Source organism: Corapipo altera, unplaced genomic scaffold, assembly GCF_003945725.1.
Source record: "Corapipo altera isolate COAL_440 unplaced genomic scaffold, ASM394572v1 50, whole genome shotgun sequence".
NCBI lineage: Eukaryota > Metazoa > Chordata > Aves > Passeriformes > Pipridae > Corapipo > Corapipo altera.
This window is the reverse complement of record NW_020884889.1, coordinates 10,857,886-10,876,279: the sequence shown is the minus strand read 5'-3', so window position 1 is coordinate 10,876,279 and position 18,394 is coordinate 10,857,886. Positions and strand designations below refer to the sequence as shown.

At 42.2% G+C, this 18,394-nt stretch overlaps 1 protein-coding gene across 1 annotated transcript in view; it reads right to left on the bottom strand.

Annotated features, from left to right (window-relative positions):
- Nucleotides 1-6: 6 nt before the first annotated feature.
- Nucleotides 7-18,394, bottom strand: part of TNFAIP8L3 (TNF alpha induced protein 8 like 3) — a 46,001-nt gene continuing 27,613 nt past the window's right edge. Inside the window, exon 2 of the mRNA XM_027644313.1 lies at nucleotides 7-2,975. Within this exon, the coding sequence (XP_027500114.1) occupies nucleotides 2,413-2,975 (563 nt within the window). The 3' untranslated portion in view covers nucleotides 7-2,412. The remainder of the gene's footprint in view (nucleotides 2,976-18,394) is intronic.

Below are 18,394 nucleotides of genomic sequence, written 5' to 3'. Positions count from 1 at the left end.
AAAAAAGGCAGTAATCACACATTTTTTAATCCACAAATGTGATAATACATAATATACTTAAGGTGACCTGAACATTGCCCATATTTTAGCAATGTTATTACATACCAAGCTACAAAAGTAAACAATGAATATACAGGATATGCAAGTATGAGAAATACTTGAAAACACCTCTTCCTTTAAGGCTACTCAGATTATTTATAAATAAAACAACAGATGTTCAGCTGGTGTGTCTAAAATACCAGAATCTGAATATTGATGCTTGCAACACACAAAAAGTCACAGATACAGGATATATCTTTCCTTTGGACATCTTGAATGGTGAATAATCTCTTTTTCTGGCTTTCAAAAAAAGAACTTAAATTGGTTTGCCACAAATGAAACACGCGAAATCTGACGTGTGTGCACTGGGACAGGAGCATTGGATACGATAAATACTGTTCAAAAGCATCAATTGACAAGTACGTGCTTGGAAGAAATGCAGGTAATGTGCATGTAAATATGGCTCTGCAAATGGCTGAACTTGCAACCCCAACTGTTGGTATTTCACTACTGTTTTGTAAAGGAGTTGTCCACCTTCACTGCTACTAAATACACCTTTTATGCTTAAAGGAAATAGGTGGGGAAAATTTACATTGTTGCAAACTGCTCTGCTACTGTCTTTCATTTTTACAGTGGTTCAAATGAGTTCTGGGAACAGATACAAATCCATCTAGCACAACCCAAGTGAATATGTGACCTGGGTATGTGTGTTCTCAACTGGATAAGGTGTGATAGTAAAAATTGTTGCAAGAGATAAAATATCTGGGGTGAGGAAAGACAGAAGAATAACAAAGTTTTTGAACAGTTTTCTCTACCACCATAGTATTTAAGAGTTTAAATGAAATATATTTTTTTCTTATCCTAAAGTAGTGAGTGATCAACCCTGTAAGCTTCCCTAAAAGAGAAATGGCTTTCAAATATATTTTCTTGTCTTTGTCAAATTTCAAGTACATGCATCTCTGTATTATATATACATGAAAGGGAAGGTGTTACCTCTAGATAATGGCATTTTCTGCTCTCTGTGCCAGATGAAAGAAGAGGGTACCTGATACTGCAGTGTCAGGAGCTAGAGCAGGAGATTAAGATGTGGAAGGCAAGGAGAGGAGAGATTTCTGAACATGCTTCCTTTACTCTGGGTCAGTCAGCACCTACCCAGATTCTACAAGTGGCAAAGCTGGTGTATCTGCTCTGCTCCCATCCTCCCTTCATCCTAAAAGGACTGTACAAACCCCACTCTTTCTTGGCAAAATGTTTTCAGCTTGAAAACAGTAGAAAAAAAAAAAAGCCACTGAAAACATTCAGAACAAAACTCACTCCAGAAACTCACCAGAGTCACTAAGGCTGCTCTCGTTTAGCTACTGTGGATATGCTACACTCAGAGGCACTGCAAGAAGAGTGGATGGGCATCCTGTTGTATCCCACCTCTGATTACTGTAGGCACAAATGTCATGGGCACATTAAACCACGAGTGGTATCGAGGCTGAATACGTTGAGGACAGGGGATGGAAATGGTGTCCGTTGTGCTTCTCACAAGGGAATGTCAAAATCTTCACAAAGAGTATTTTATTCTGTCAGGCAGAACAGTAAGAGCACAAAGAGCAGCACAACCTTCAGCCTAAACTTGCCTGATGGTACCCAATACACAAACCCTGAGTGTGGGGGAACTGCTGGACTGCTTTAGTTTTCTGGTTACCTTTGAGCTTCAACCACTGAGCTCATTTTCAAAATTAAAATGAAACCTTCTATTAGCAGGTATAAAACAAAACTGATGAAAATACTGCTTCCTCAAGCAGTTCTTTAAATTGTTTCCCACTTCTACTCTGCATGATTTGTTATTCCCCTATTAGATTTACATACCATTTAAATTAAGAGAGGTCTTCTCATATTAATTCCTGATCCCTTTGAAAGGAGTGAACTCAATCCGCTACAGCCTTATTTTCTGTCAAAGCTTTTTCAGGTAGCATGGAAATAATAAAAATGTACACACCAAGGGCCTGGGAGTAAATTCCATGCGTTTCTCTTGCCTTCACCTGTCTATTTTTACATAGCCATGCATGTGAGTTTCCTGTCTTTTCTTGGACACAAAGCTAGCAAGATCCTGGGGTATAGCAATCTCTTTCTGAACAACACATGTCAGCAGCCTTGTTCACTCTGCTCCTTGAGAAAGACTAAATTATCTGAACAGAACATTAAAATTGATAGCTTTCTGATTTAAGTTTTCCACTTCATCATGAGCCTGGTGAGCACTTTCTGGACCCTGTGGGGCTGTAGTAAGACTGATGGGAAGGAAGCTCGCTTGCCTACCACGGCTCATGAAGGGTGGCCAGTCCTAGAGAGAAGTTTTTGTTTGGTTTCTTGCTTCTGAGCGTAGTTTCAAAGAACCTTCTCATCAAGTAGTTTGTTGATGCCATTGCAGATCTTTTTGAGGTACGGCCGACAATCCCCATCCAGGCTGTACAGGGCAGTTAGAAATTCCACATCCGCAAAGTGGTTGAAGACGTGGTTGATGCGCCCGTGAGACCGCGGGGTCAGGTGTCGACCTACGAGTTCATGCACAAGATCTTTACACTCATTGAGAAGTTCTGCAAGCACATTCCTGTCAAAAGTGTACTCTACCTCGTAGAAGCTGACGATTGTCATGGCAGTTTGGTTCAGCTTCTTCCTAAACTTGTCTACGATCTCCAGCTCTTCTTGGTTGAACTGATTGTTTCGATAGAGGATCCCGATTTTTATTGCCACTTTAATCAGGTCTTTCATAATTTTATGGGCTTCTTTTTTGTTTCTTGTGTGTTCCTTCGTTACTTTGTACAGCTCATCGAAGATTTCACTGCTTGTGTCATCGATCAGCATGTTAGCCATGGTTTTGGTTGCCATTTTACTCAGGATCTTTTTCTGGGCTTGCAATGCAAGATTCTTGGAACTGAAATAATCAGGACCTGGTTTGGGATAGAAAAAAAGAGAAAATGTTTATTTTATTTGTTGAATTATTTTTGCAATCAGTTAAGAAAAGTAGTACCCACATGCTTAACTGAGACACTGATTAACTGACATATAGTCATGACTGCAGTAACAGGAACACTTCCAACACATTCTTTTCAGGTATCCTTGGGGTTTTAGATAGCCTTGTTTCAGGTATTGCTGTCACTTTATTTGTTTGCACATAAAGAACAGAATATTCTGGCAGGGGATATCTGTGCTGATACTTTGATAGTCTTTTAATTTTGAAGTTCAATATTAAAGCTTTCTTAGCAGAGAGATCTGCTGAGATGTTGTGGTCAAAATAATGCATAAAATATCAGAGACAAGCAAAATGAGATACTGACAAGCAATATATGAACCTGAGAGAGTTACACTTTGGTCATTGGGAGGCACTGTTGTGCCACAGTTATGTTAAGCAGCATCTCACATAAGGGCTAATAAAGCAGATCCATAAGCAAGGATTTATTTTGCCTTGATCTCTAGTAATAATAATTCCTTCCCCTTTTGTTACCAATTTGCAAAATTACAGAATGTGATTTTTGTAAAACATTGGTGCTTCTGTGCATGTGATTACTGCCAGACAAAAATACCTGAGGTATTTGCTCTACATTTATCAAATAATTATCTTGGATTTTTTATCTTTTACCCATCTGTGCAAGTTTCACTCAGCAGAGCACCCCAGCACATGGCTACTCCTGCTGGGCTTTATCCCGTGAGTTTCTCTAGTGCTTGGTACAGATTAATTTGACCTTCCTCTGTTTTTCACAATAATGTTGGCTTCTAACTGGACCTACATGGACAAAGTAAAGGAAATATGGATATGAAATAATCATCCAGATTAATACTGGGGAAGTGAAGTCTCTGTTGGATCAAAGGGCACTTTGTCATTGCAGCCAAGCAGTGATGAGTGTGTGTATTGGGTGTACAGCTGGTGAGTTCCGAGTGATGGCAGAGTGACCTCTTTGGTACGAGACACCTTCCTCACCTTTCCCTCACATCTCCTCTCAGTATCTGCTCATGCAAAGGAGGTGCCCTTTTTTCCCTGCCAGCTGGAGACCTTGCTCTGCTCACTAGGAGACCAGAGCCAGGGATAGAGGTAACTGCATCCTTCACCAGCTGCTGGGAAATCAAACCCCTAAGAGATTAAAAATGACAATAAAAATCAACTCTTCCAGTACTGATTTGATTGTGGAGCCTGAGTGAGTCTGAAGGTGGTGGAGTGAGCTCCAAGGCCCTTTCCAATCCTCAGCCCATGAACACTGTCACCCCGCAGTGCAGCCACCGTCTGCTGGTGCTCGTGGCACAGTCTGACCCATGGCAGCCTCTCCTTCCTCCCTCTGCTCCCTCCACCCCTGTGTGAGGGAAAAAGAGGTGCCAGTTGACAGCACACTTCAAATAAGTAATGCTCTGAATTTAAAGTCCTCTGTTTAAATCCTGACTTTCAAGTTAGCTGGAATATTAAAGTTGTCATCTTTCTTTGTGTGCTACAGCTGTACTGCAGAGCAATGTTGAAAGAGTAACATTTAATTTCAACTGAACCACCACCTGGAAAAAATAATTCAATGTGCTTAAAAGAATTGCCTGTCATTTGGAGAGAAAATTGTGGGGCTGAGCTGCTGTCTGAAGGAAATAGAAAAACTGTGATTTAATCTAGAAATGATAAAACCAGGATGAAAGCATTCTTTCACTTAGCAGTACGTGGGTATATAAATAGTATCAATGATGAATAATTATGTGCATTTGCCACAGTAAAATGGTAGATTGTTAGTGTCTGTTTCTGTAGTAAGTGTTTCTATTAATCAAGTGGATGCAGTTGTTCAGTATCTGTTTTGATCAAAACCTGAATATAATTGCAGTAGATTTTTAGAATATTAATTTTGCTGAAGTTCACAACACTTCAGTCTCTGTGTCACTTTCACCAGGTGAGAGCCCAGCTTGGCTCAGGCTGCAGGGAGAGCTCTGCAGAGCTGTGGCAATTCTGTGGCTCGAAGCAAAGCCAGCAGTTGTCTTGAGCAAAGCACCACGTTCCCCATCACACACCCCCCATGGTTTTGGGACACCAGTGCATCACCGGGGGACCCAGGACCAGCACAACCACTAGCACCTTCTGAAACACATACTCATCCAGCTGCCCTCCCATCTGTGTGATCTCTGAGAGACGAACGCTAAATTAGCACGTAAAAGCTTCTAATAAAGTTATTAGAAGTGAGGGTTGTCTGGCATGAAAAAAAGCATGGTTCTGATGTATGTTTCTCTGTTCAAAGTCCTCGGTCTCACCCACAAAACTGAACAGCATGTGATCTTCAAAGGTGGGTTTGTTTCCCCATGACACCCTTGGGTCTGGTAGCTCAGATGACGATGACACAGCTCCCAGTGAAAGGTGCAGGCTGTGAAAGGGGCAGCACAGACAGAAAGCATCAGGCTGAGTTTAACTGAATCTTAAGGCTGGAGTATTTTTCCATGGCAATTCCCAAGTGTGGAATCTGCTATTTAACATCATGAGACTGAGCTCCTCATCTTTCTAGAAGTAAAATAAAGAAATCTGTTATTGCACTGGAGCTGCTAAACATCAGTATATTCTCCTTTCCTAGTAATTTCACAGATACTGAAATATCCAGGTACTGAATTCATCTATGTAGTGATCTGAAAGTCTCTTACCTTTTAAACAGAGTTTGAGCACACACAGATCTCATAGAATATTCTGAGCTGGAAGGGACCCACAAGGATCATTGAGTCCAGCTCTGAAGTGACTAGCCCATATGGGGATCAAACCCACAACTCTGGTGTTATCAGCACCGTGCTCTAACCAACTATGTTATATCCTCCCCCTCCTCTTGTAGCTCTTCCTCTCCTCTACTTAAACCAGGACCCCAATTTCATGCCTCCTATCCCTGCCCTGGCCCTCTCCCCACTTTATGCTCCTGTCTCTCCAGCCAATCCTACCATGGCACCTCTAGGTTCCAAGCCAAGCCAGCCCTCAGAAACCAGGCAGATCCAAATACTTTGTGCTTTCTCCCGACTCCTTCCATGACCTGTGCTGCTCTCTGTACTGTACAATCTGTAGTAGCTGGTAATCATGTGCTCCATCCCAGTCAATGGTTCCAGGCAGGAGAGGCTTGGTGGAGACACAGATCTGTAGCATACTGTGGTGCTCTGATAAATACAGAAGCTGCAGCCACTGCCGTGATCCCTCCGCCATGTCAGAGAACTGCTGAGAAGCTCAGGAGGAGGACAAGGGGTGCATTCCAAGCTGCCAGGGTGGGCGCTCTGCAGAGCTTTGTCCTGGCCTCCAGCTGCCTGAGTGCCTGCTGCTGGGGTCAGACCTGTGTGTGTGATGGGAGGAGGGCAGACTGCAGCCATCAGCCCATTTGTGCAGCCCAGACAGTGGTGTGGGGGCTGCTCTCAAGGGCTGCGCTCGGCTTTGCTCAGCTTCACTTAAATTCAGGGTGCACTGGAGAGTGAGAGAGGCTGTTTGGATGGATTGCCTGGATTCCTGCCTGCAAAATCACATCATGCCCAGACACCCAGGTGATGCCTTGCCTTTCAAAGATCACAAGTGTTTAAGCCACATGATTACGTTCAGGCTTTCGTGGGGACAGCAGGTTTACTGTGGCAGCCTTTTCTTACTGCAGCACATTGCTCACTACACAAAATACATCTTCACCTCCTACATACAGCAATTCTATTTTCTGCTTTCTTTCATACAGCAAAACAAATCAGAAACAACATTATAGATGCTATTAGCTTTCAGGAACATTACACCAAAGCTAAAAATGAAAAACCACCCGCCAAGCATATTGCTTTGTTGGGTAATGATTAGCTTCCATTATAGAAAATATGACATCCTAGTTTTTACCGAAGGACGGACCAATTCTGCTTCAGATCTACTCTCGCCCTCTCTCTGTCATCTAGAGAGTTATGTATGATAAAAGCTATTTAAAAAGCCCCTTGTGATGGAGTTGATCCTATAGCAATCTTCCACCCTTCAAGAAGTGCAACTCTTCAGCCCTGTATTTCCCCTGCTGTGATGCCCACAGAGGGGATGGCACATGCCCAGCTGTGGGCAGGAGGAAGGGGAGAGGCTCCCTGTGCCCAGGACACACCACTCCCCACCAGTGACTGCCCAGCTTCTGGCACACGGTGCTGAACATGACAAAGATGTCTCACATCCACTAAACTTAATAACAGGATTGCTTAATAACAGAGTTGCTTAATAACAGAAGTGCGGAAAAAGTTTGGCAACTTCAGCAAGCAGATGTAAGAGTTTTATATTTTAGGAGTTTCTGAGACTGAAATGCAAGAACATCTGTAATATTCTCGAAATATTTTGTTTGCAGATGGCTGTACCAAGTACAAAATGGTCAGAACTAAATACTCAGCAATACTATTTTCATGTAAATACCCATTCAGGCACTTTGTACAAAACAACACGGCAAAACCAGTCAACCAGAAGATGCTCCCACCATGCCCAGGGGAGAGCATGGTAAACGTTGGCTCAGGGCAATTATGAGGACATGGAAACAACCCCCCCGAGCATATGAATCCATCTTCCTCCCAGTCAGCCACTTAGTCAAAGCTGTAATACCATTTTGCAGCCAGGATATTTTCTCCCCTGGCAAATGGCTAAAAGTCATGTTGAAGTGAACTCTGGAGGGAGTGTGGCTTGACCACAAAAATGGAGAGAGAGGGAGTTAATCTGAAGAGTTTCTGTGGAGTTTATCCAGTGCATTTTTTATTGTATTAGCAGGCTGGCTTGGAGAGAAGGGACACAAAAGGAACTTCTTTGGCTTTGTGGCACCCGTGTGGTTATACCAGACAGGCAGTTGTTACCCCAGTGCCTGCTGCAGCTTGTACTGGGTAATGAGTTACCTCAGCCATTGACTTCATCTACTCTAAAGTGAGACACATGTGGAGATGTTCCTTATTTCCCACCTACACTGTGAGCATAACTCCATCTCCCAGCAGCTGGTGGTGGCTGTGTTTTCCAGCCAAGTGATGTACGTGTAGGGAGCACTTAGTTATCTTGAGAGCATCCTGGAGAGGTGAGTTGAGCTGTTTTAAGTTAAAGGTTTGAGATAAAAACATGAAGAGGTTGCAGGAGCCCACTGCAGTCCTGCAGCCTGGCAGGAAGGGGAGGTGATGGGAACCACAAAAGGTCCTTGCACCTGTGCTCCAGCTGTACTGTAAGCAAGCAAAGGGTTGAATCCTAACTGAAAAAGACAGAAATGCACAAGAAAGTAAAGATGATGAAGAGGCTAAAATATTTTTAATACTCCTGAATCTTCACTTTTAAAATGCAACACAGCTTCTGCAGCAAAAGACAGGCTTTAAGGAGTCAGCAGTGCTGCTGGAGATGTGGGCTCCTCTCCAGCTGCAAGCAGTTGCTCAGGCTTGTGGGAGGTGGACTAAGCCAAGGGCCAGGCATGCTCTCAGAGTCTGCTACAGTGTGAGATAGCTGGGTCGTGAAAATTGTTGTAGCAATGGACTGTTTTAATGACTTCTGTGACCTAGTTTGAATGTATCTCTCTCTTTTAATTTGGTGATATACCTGCCCCTGAGTCTGGAGAGTCTGGGAATGCCAATGAGGAAGAACGTCAGTGAGGCAGCTATATTGTGAAGCTCTTACAATGGATATCTGAATGGCTAATCCAGTGTTGCTGCTGGTGTTGATAATTAAGTGGGGTGGCATCTTGTTTCATTATAACATAGAGTTACTTGTAATGGTTCTTTTTCTTGACATAAATACAAAAAAATCAAGTTGCTTAATTTGTAGCATTCAGGCAGAATGTTAGCAGTAATGAGCTGCAAATGTGTGTGTTTTATTTATCCTTCAAGTATCACTTACATGTTATAAGATTGATTAGAAAAGCGAACTGCAGAACTTCAGATTTCAAAATAGCTCTAAAAGCAGACAGGAAAAAAAGTCCACTGAAAGCAGTTCTCCCATAGTGTTTTAGTCCTGAGCAGCCTGGGCATGAGCTGTGAGTGTATTACTCTTGGACAGCTACAGGATCACTGCAGAAGAAACATTCAGTGTTTCCAATAACCTTAAGCCAAGAAATCCAATAGACCAGATGGAATATATCAGCTTTCAGGGAGGGCCAATTTAAACATGTGTAAGCACCGGGGGCCCAGTGCTCAAACTTTAACACTTCTAAATTGTTACTGTGAACATAAAAGGGTTGCTCATATCCGCAGTGGAAAAGGAGATTACAGACTGATAATTATACGACCCTGGGAGAACCTACCAGTATCCAAACATCTGAAAGCAAAACTTGGACATGCTGGAAATGGCAGAAATGGCCCTGTACCGAGGGAACATGACTGAATGGAAAAGAGACCGTTTTTCCCTTTTAGTGCTTTAGATGAGCAGTAATTATGCTGGAAAAAAAGTGCTGTCTGGGAACCTACAGACTGGAGACTGCGATGGATAGTCTTATTTCAGCAGCTGGCTTGAATCTGGCATTTACTTCACTAGTACTATATTGTTGCTACATACTGGAGTTGCCTTTCAATACCTGGTGGAGGTGATGGTAGGGTGGGGGGCCCCTTCTGTAAAGAATAGCTGTGCAGACTGAGCAGTTAAACTGTTGTCCTCCTCTGGGTAATGCCTCCAGGAACCTATCCAGGGAAGAGGAGCTCAGCTGCAGTTTCCATCAGCTCTGCTGGAGTTGCCAAGAAAGGGGCTGGCTGAGCTTTCCTCCTGCTGCCCCCGGTAGCTGGCTGGGAATTGAACTATACTGGTGTGTTCTTCTCCTGTGTCTGAAGGCAGTAGCTGGCAAGTGGTGTCTGGATGACAGCACTGTCCCAGAGCTGAGCCTGGCCCACTGTGTGGAAACCTTCACAGGCACTCCCTTGGATCTGTGGCACAGCTGACACCATGCTGTGATTCTGTACGTCTGCTATTTGACATTACAAATGAGATACTGCACTTGGTCATATCCTGAAAGCTCACATCCAGCTTGTGAGAGAGGAAACCACTCCCTGACAAAAGGGCTCAGTGTGGATCATCTCTGTGTTGTGTCCCACAAACCCAGCAGCTGTACCAGGCAGCAGCTGCTTTGGTGAGGACCTAGTCCCGGGTCCAGCCTGCCAGGGACCAGTTGGCACACACAAGCAGCACTCACCTCTTTGGAAGTGGCTACTAAAGCTCTTAATTTTATTAACCTGATAACATATATCAGAACCAAAGCCTGAACCAGGCTGCAGCACAGAGAATAGCATCTCTGCAGAGTGACTTTCAAGTGTTCGTTTTCAACTTTTCACGCCAATTTTGCAGTGTGTGGGGAGGCTCTGCCAAGGCAGCAAACACATCTGGTTAGCTCTTGGCAACTGGCAGCGAGTGTAAATGATGCAGAGCTTGCTTACACAGCACCCCAGGGTACATGTGTGAAGTGGGAGCAAGGCTTTGCTCTTATCTAAAACTGCTCAGGAGTTGCAAGTCCGTCTGCCAGGAGAGATAGTAAAATACTGTGGTGTTTGGGTTTCTGAGCTTTACTGTGCAACTAAAAGAGGTTTTGATAAACTGACCACTGTATTTTATACACAGTTTGAAGTCTTTCAACGTCAGCTCATTATGCTGATGGGCAAAATACACTGAAAAGACTGAATGACCCTGCCCAAGAAAATTCTGATTTAGCTCTGCCTGACACTCAAGACAAAAAACCTCCACACTGACAGCAGAGTTTTGATGAGGGAGGATTGGTTACTATCTATTACAATGACCTATTAATCCTGTTCTTGTATTTTGAGACAGCTGTCTATGATTATATCAGTATGTTTTTTTAAATGCTAGTTTTGGTAAAAAGAAGTCTTTTAGAGTAAAGAGGCATGCTCACATACCCAAAACACTACAGCAGGATCTTACTTAAGAATGGACAGCTCACCAAGTCCAACAGACCACACTTTGGTGGCACTAGGGGACATCTGGAATTGTTCAGGAGTTTTTGGCCTTCAAACTGTCAGTGATTTGTTTTTTTTTTTATTATATGCTCTATAGCCAATCATGGGCAGTAACTGCTGAAGACTTTAACTTTAGTCTCTGACATGTTGTGTTTAGTGTCCTTTGCCTTCTCCACAATTACCATGTTTCTTACACTGACCTGTCAAAAAGACACTGTATTGAAAAAAGAAACTATCATGGGGACTATGTAGCAAAAATATCCAGTTAACAAAATGATGATTATCTCTATAGGAAAATTATGTTTATTTTAATGTCTGGCCATGTAATTTGCACAACAGGACAGTAACGAGTTCTTTGATAAGTGCTAAGGAACTGCTTATTGCTTAGATGGGACAGAAGCTCTGGGGGAGCATCAGGTATATAATGAATGATAAACAATTATCTTGTTAAGGAAAAAAGCCTCATAGGCTTCTTTAAAAGGATTCAACCATTGCGTTGCTCCATACAAAAATAAAAACTATCCTGGAAAGAAAAGATTTTCCTGCCAAAGTATTATTTGCCACTGAAACTCTCACAAGTCATATGAAACCTCTCAAGATCTTGCAGCTGTCCTGTTTTATCCAGATGCAATTATCATAGCAACTTCTCTTTGTCAATGATCTTACAGTGTTACTTCATCACCAGTTTCCGAACTGGTAGATTCTGCTTTGAACAAAAACTTGAAGAGGTGTTTGAACACTGTGACACTCACACCTGGGGGCTTTCAGTCCTATTTCACGAATGACTTGGATTTTTGATCAGGGTGAATAAGGCTTTCCATGTATTCTTTTAACCCCTCCTCTGGCAGGGTGAGGGAAAGAGCAGGGCTTTGGAGGCATCTGTACTTTTGTGGGCTTGGTTCTTGGCAATCACCCCAAGCACCACTCCTGGTTAACAGGAGGTTCAGATTTCCCTGTGCTTCTGCAGCTCGAATGCTTTCTATTCCTTCCACAGAAGTCTCTTTAGCATGCAGGAGCTGGTCGTTCCCAGTAGGAACAAAATAATATGCTGTTAGTAAAGCAAGGCCTGGCAATATCAGCCCTAAATATTAAACACGGCCTCCATGCAATCTGTATGCTTTAAACAGATAAAGTGCAGCTAAGGAACAGGCCATTTGATACTGCTTCCCCGATTTCTATTTTTTCCCCCACCCATTTCTCATCCTTTCAGGAAGAAAATTTTGAGGGTTTATTTTTGTGCCTTCAAATTGCTTGCTGTTGCAGTACACTGCTCTTTCTCCAGAGATAAAACGTCCTTGCCTTTTACATAGAATAATTCTATTTTTGACTGTGATATATTAAGAATAGCATGAAAAATAACCACGTCTATGCTCCAGGGATGTACAAAACTCCATGAGAAAGCAAGCAATTGGGACCCCAAGGGTAGCTGGTCTGAAGATGCTGTGAAACTCTGCGATGGCATTTCCCTGTAGCTTAATACGAGGCTGAAAGAAAAGGGAGGGGAATAAGTATTTCTGCTAAACAAGGTCAAGGTGAATAAACTTCAAGGAACACACACTAGGCTGCAGCTGTGGCAGGTGTCCAGCTGCTGCTGACCAAGTGGGCTGCCCAGTTGTGTGAGCTGAGCTCCCCGAGTCCAGAGGGAGAGGATCCAGCACCACAGAGCTACACCTGTGCCACACTGTCCAGATACTCCCCTCCCTGGGACAAGGTGGGCCGTTTTGGGTGTGGGAAGTACAGTTGTAATTCACTCTTCTTGTTTGTTTGTGTCTTTTAAAAACAAGCAAACTCCCTGACAATAGTACTGAGTCTTCTTTGCTCTGAGTGCAGGGACACCGTGTGAGTGCTGAGAGGGTTGGGGTAACACCCCACAGTGCGTGTGTGCAAAAGAGGAGAGGACAAGGGAAGTGGGGAGTGGAGGAGAAAGGCTATTGAAGCTTGATTTAAGTTAATGGTATCTGCGTATCTGGCAAATGAGGGATATATTCTTTTTATGAACACCGTGCTATTGTTTTCCTACCTTGGTATTTGGTTGCTTGACCATTTGGTTTTGAATTAAGAAGGTGACTGATGGAAGGGGAATAAAACAATGGCAGAGATCAGGTACAAATGGAAAAACATGCCCTGGGTCCCTAAATAAACACCAGAGGAGCTGTGAATTTCTCCAATTAATTCCAGCCATGCTTCCAAACTGTTTATACCAGAGAACAAAGTCCAGTAAGGGGAAGATGAAGAGGATAACAGTGGCAAGAAGTGTCTGACAGCAGTTCACTTTCCCAAGTCAGGAACAGACACTCTAGACTGATCAGAACATGTTTAAAACTAATAAGAAAAGAAAGTTTAATTAATCTGAAGCATAGACTATTTATTGTCTCATTGTTATTCTTTATTTTTGTGTTTAGGGAGAATTAATTAAATAAAAGAAAAAATACTTTGAAGATGCTGATTAGTGCTTCCAAATCATCTACTGGTCACAGGGCTATGGAAGATGAGGGCTTACAGGTTATAACCCATTTGGACCTGGTGTTTGATAGTTGACAAAGAGGCACAGCTGTGGCTATAAAACAGCTGAAAGGGCAGGATCATGATATGAGTATCACTAAAGAAGTTCCCTTATGCTTCTATCAGGTCCTCATGTTGCAGCAGGTTTGACATTCTTTGTTTCAAATGAGGCTTATCTTATGACTGATTTTTTTTTAAACAGATCAAACAACAACAACCACCACCAAAAAACCCCAACAAAACCCCCAACCAAACAGAAAAATCCCACTAAAAAATCCCAAACCAAATCTGTTGATAGAAGAGACTCTGCAGGTGTGTAAGTCACTTACTAAAGAAATGTTTTGCTTACCCCTCCTCTTGAGTCATGCTTAGTTATATTGTCTATGTCACAGCATCATTACTTACAAGGTATGTGGGTGCTACTTGTCTCTTGTTATAAATGCTGTGTATTTATAACAGTTTTCACTCCCTCCACGAAAGCAAAGGCCTAGATTTGTAAAGGCACCTACTGTATCATTAACTACAGCACAAAATTTTAGTTCCTATTCTGAAAATATGCAGGAGGTTAAAAAGGGCTACAACAGATCTGAAAGGGTTACTGCAGCTTGTCAAGTCTTTTGGGGTAAAGAACATGCTCTTGATTAATTCACCACTCCCACTACCAGTGTTCCCCCTCCTGCCTGAGGAGCATCCCTGCTCTGTTTGCCCCAGGGCTATGCCCTGCTCTGTGCCCCACTGTGGGGTGCACAGAACATCAGCCCTTCTGCCCCAGGGGTTAAACCCTTGTACCCACAGTAGGTTCTGGATGCAGGTCCGTGCTGTGCCTGCACCACCATGGCACGGAGGATTCCATTGCTGGATTTCATCGCCAGTTGAAGCAGTTTTGTTTCACCCAGACCCAGTCAGCTGATGCTCTGCTGCAGCTTTATGAGTCCAGCACAATACCAGATGGGAATGTTGCTTGTACAAGTCCATAAAAGACCTAAGGGCATCCTTCCTTTCTGAGTAAGAGCTGCTGATAATATCAACATCCAAACGGTGCCTGCTCTGGTTTCTTTTAATTCATTTGAAGTATTATTTTTCCCCTACTAAAAGTTTGACAATTTCCTTAGAGACTTCCAACAGACAATCCCACTCTGACCTTGCTGAAACAAACCCCGCTTGCTGTTTGATTGTAACCAGGATGGATGTTGTAGAATCCACCTACAATGAGTTAGTTCAATGGTATAGTTATAAATAAACTAATGGTGCTACAAGTTTAAAACAGAAAATAATTTTATTTTTAAATGTCATCTGCTTCTCCTGACTGACAAGAAAATGAGTAAATTCCTTTTCCTTGCAGCTTAGTAATTTTTTTCCCCTTCTTCAATAGAGAACAGATTAAGAATGTGCTATACTGAAATAGCTGCTCACACATGAGCCCTAGAGCTCTGCACATCTTTATAAGAAAAATCTAAATTCAGTATGTCAATACTTTTGATCCAGGCTGAAAACAGTGCTTTGTTTTCAGTCTGAAAATGGTAGAAAATAATTTCTCAACAACAGCAAAGCTGAAACCGAAGAGACAAAAGTCATGAATACTTAGAAAGAAAAAAAGGGGTCTACTGTTTAGTGTTGTTCCCCAAAGAGGACAAGACTTCTAGAAGAGTCTTCATCTACTTATTGTTCTAAACAATGCTTTACTGTTTGCCTGGTTATTAAAAAGAAAAAAAACAAACACCCCAAACACATTTTTACAGTTGCAGAATATTAGGCTGTGTAGAATCCTTGACTAATTTTTTTTCTTTTTTTTTTTTTCCCTTCCCCCTGTCCCTAGAGGAGGATTAGCTGCTGGGGAGATAGCCAGCCCAGATTCTGAATGGAAAACTCCTGACCAAAGGAAAAATTAATGCTGGTCAATGCAGCTGGGATTCATCATGCTCTCCATCGCTTACAAGTTTTTGTGCATCTGACTGGGGATTTACTGGTAGGAAGAGTGTACGTGTTGCCTCATGCCCCAGATGTGATCTATAACCCAGTTTAAGATGAAGCCTGATTTGGACTTTATTATGTTCTTTGAGTGATCTGCTCTACACTGCTTGACTCTCGTGTCAGGTCAACCATCTGATCAAGATGCACAAAACACTAACAATGGAATATGTGATGACTTCCATCCCTGTGGAAGAAAAGACACAGGCTGATACATATCTATCTATCCAACATGAACCAGACCACCTGCTGTATTCTCCAGACTTGTCCTCTGTAATCCTATCATAAAGGATCACCACTGTGAAAACCTTAGTCTAGGCTAATGGAAATATAAGCTAAGCCTTACAGTACAAGATTATTTCCTCTGGAAATATAGAAAAGTTCGGAATGTAGATCTGGAGGTCAATTCTGTTCCTCCTTGGTTCAAAATCTGCATTAACAATATCTGCCAAAACTTTTAGTGTCTCTATGTCTTATGGCAATGAAAGAGAAATCCTGAGTTTACACTGGAAAAAAAAAGGAAGAGAAACTGGACTACAAACAATAGTTTCCTTGTTATGGGTTTAAATTAAATTACTAAGCATGGCACCAATACCCTCACAGTGAGGTAACTGACCCAAGCAGTGTAAATAATATCTGACACCCAGAGCTCCTTTAGAGGATAAATGCTAGTGAAGATAATCTGGTTTTGCACTTTTAGGATGTTCATTGTGTGTATACATACTGCAAAACACATCATGCCAGGAGGAATATCCTGATAACAGGGATGCTTTTGCTGTCATCAGGGAGTTTATAATAACAGTTTAACAGCAGCAGCTGTAACCACCCTTGGTGCAGAAGTTCGCTCGGAGAGCAACTCTGTATTTCAGGAAATGGAAAAGATGCTGGAAAAATACTGAAATGGTCAAGACAGTTCTTAGAAGGTCTGTTTCGTTATTCTGAGGCATGTGAGTAACAGCAATGTGTTGTGTGGGGTTTATATATATATATATATATGTATGCATGTATCCTCATTATATAACATTGCAGCTATAAGGAGTCAGGATTGAATTTGCAGAGAAAAAAAAAAGCAAAAATCACTGCCTTTATGTTACCTAAAGAAAACCCTGAAAGGACAAGCCTCAACAACAAACACAGATAAGCAAAATGTGCCATCCCTCGTGGTTTCAATTCTGTGAAATCTCTGAGCACATTTGTACTGAGTTGATTTGTGATGATACCACACATGTACTGAAAGTATCCAGCTGAATATCCAAGGTGATGCAGAAATGTAACTTCTGAACACAACGATCTCTAGAGAGAGACTCCATAAGACCTGACTCAGGTCCAGCCTGATACTAAGAGAAAGAAATGCAGCACAACACACATGTTGTTATCACCTCACTGTTCCAGTTGCCAGCAAAACTGCTACCCTTGTATCTCGTTATTGGTAATAGAATAATAGACAATTCCACACTGCTGATGAAAAACTGTGCTTAAGAACAAAAATTCATTCCACCAGAACAACCACTACTTCTGAAGGGAATTTGGTCAGTGTTGCTGTTTCTTAATCTCCAGCATGAATTTTTAGTGTCTATGATACATGCTGAAGAAGCAGACCCACTACCAAGTTACTTGTCCTTCTGGAGCCATTCTAAGGATAGGCAGCTTCTTGAGGCTGATCTAGAAAGTACAAGGGTGAGTTTAGACCCTTCTTATCTCTCCTGGATTTGACATGGTATTCAAAGAGTGAACAGCCTGTGGAACTTTCTCAGATACACTAGCAGGCACCTGAGAGGGATACTACTTTCTTTCCTCTCACTGCTTTGTAGGACTTGGTAAATCCTTCTCTCCTAGAGAATTAATCTTGTATGTCTTAGTCCTGCTCTAAGGCTCTGCTGCGTTCTTTCTGCCTGAAGAAGCATGAAAAAATCCACTTCTTGCTCAGCTCTCATCAATCCTGTAGGATTCTGCTCAATCCTGTGTTTCCCATTCAGCTTTTTCTACAATGAAGAAAAATGTAAATTCCTTTCTTGAAGGGAGACTCGAAAAGTTGTGCCATGTCTGATGTCCTCAGGGAGGACTTTCTCAGGCAGGGGTAGGCCAGGTCACTTGGACCCCAGTACTGGTAACAGGTCCTATTCCCTTTAGCAGGTGGGTCTAACAACCCCTATCACATGCTTGTCTACAGAAATAAGACTCCTATGCTCACGCATTTTATAGGGTTCAGATTTTCCTACAACAAGATCTATCTGTAGTTCCTGCTCTGTGCTGCTGCAGTTGCCATAGCATAACCCAGGGGCATCCACATCCACAAGGGATGAGCAGAAAGCAATCACTGCTGCAGAGAGCCTTTGATCAAATGAGACATTTCTGTGTTTTTAAATAGAGACTGGAGTCTTTAAAAGGAATGACTGTATACATGTCATTCATTCTTGTTATTTCTTATACTAAAATAATCTTGAGGTTCCTGTGGGTTTGCACCAGAGAGCCCAGACAGTGATGATCCAGTGTTTGTGCTCTGAACATAGGTATTGCTCACAGGGAATGAACTGGTAGCAGGAACATTTAAATAAACTCTATCATCAAGCTAAGTGATACTCTAAAATAATTGTTTTACTTTTACCGAGAGTCATTATTAATTTAATGAGGTTTCCCAGGATGATTTAAGCCAAAAGAGAGAACCTTTGCAGTTCTCCCCATAGAGACACCACACATTATATATTCAACAGGAAAGGTCTGGAAGAGAAGCCCTTTTGTTTATTCTTATTTCATTTTAACTAATGCTAATCTGAGCTGCTAGTGTCATGCTGTTAAGCCCTACACTTCAATATGTTTGAAGCTTTCCTTGGCAAATAACTGAGCAGCAATTTAGCTCAGCAGGTCTCACCTTAGTGGAGCTGGTTTTGCTGCCAAACTCAAGAGCTGGCATGCTTTTCTTTTAACTTTATTTTCTTTTTCCCACCCAAGCCTATTCAAATAGTTTGTTTTGCAGCAATCTGCTCTCTTCCTCTGGGCCTGATAC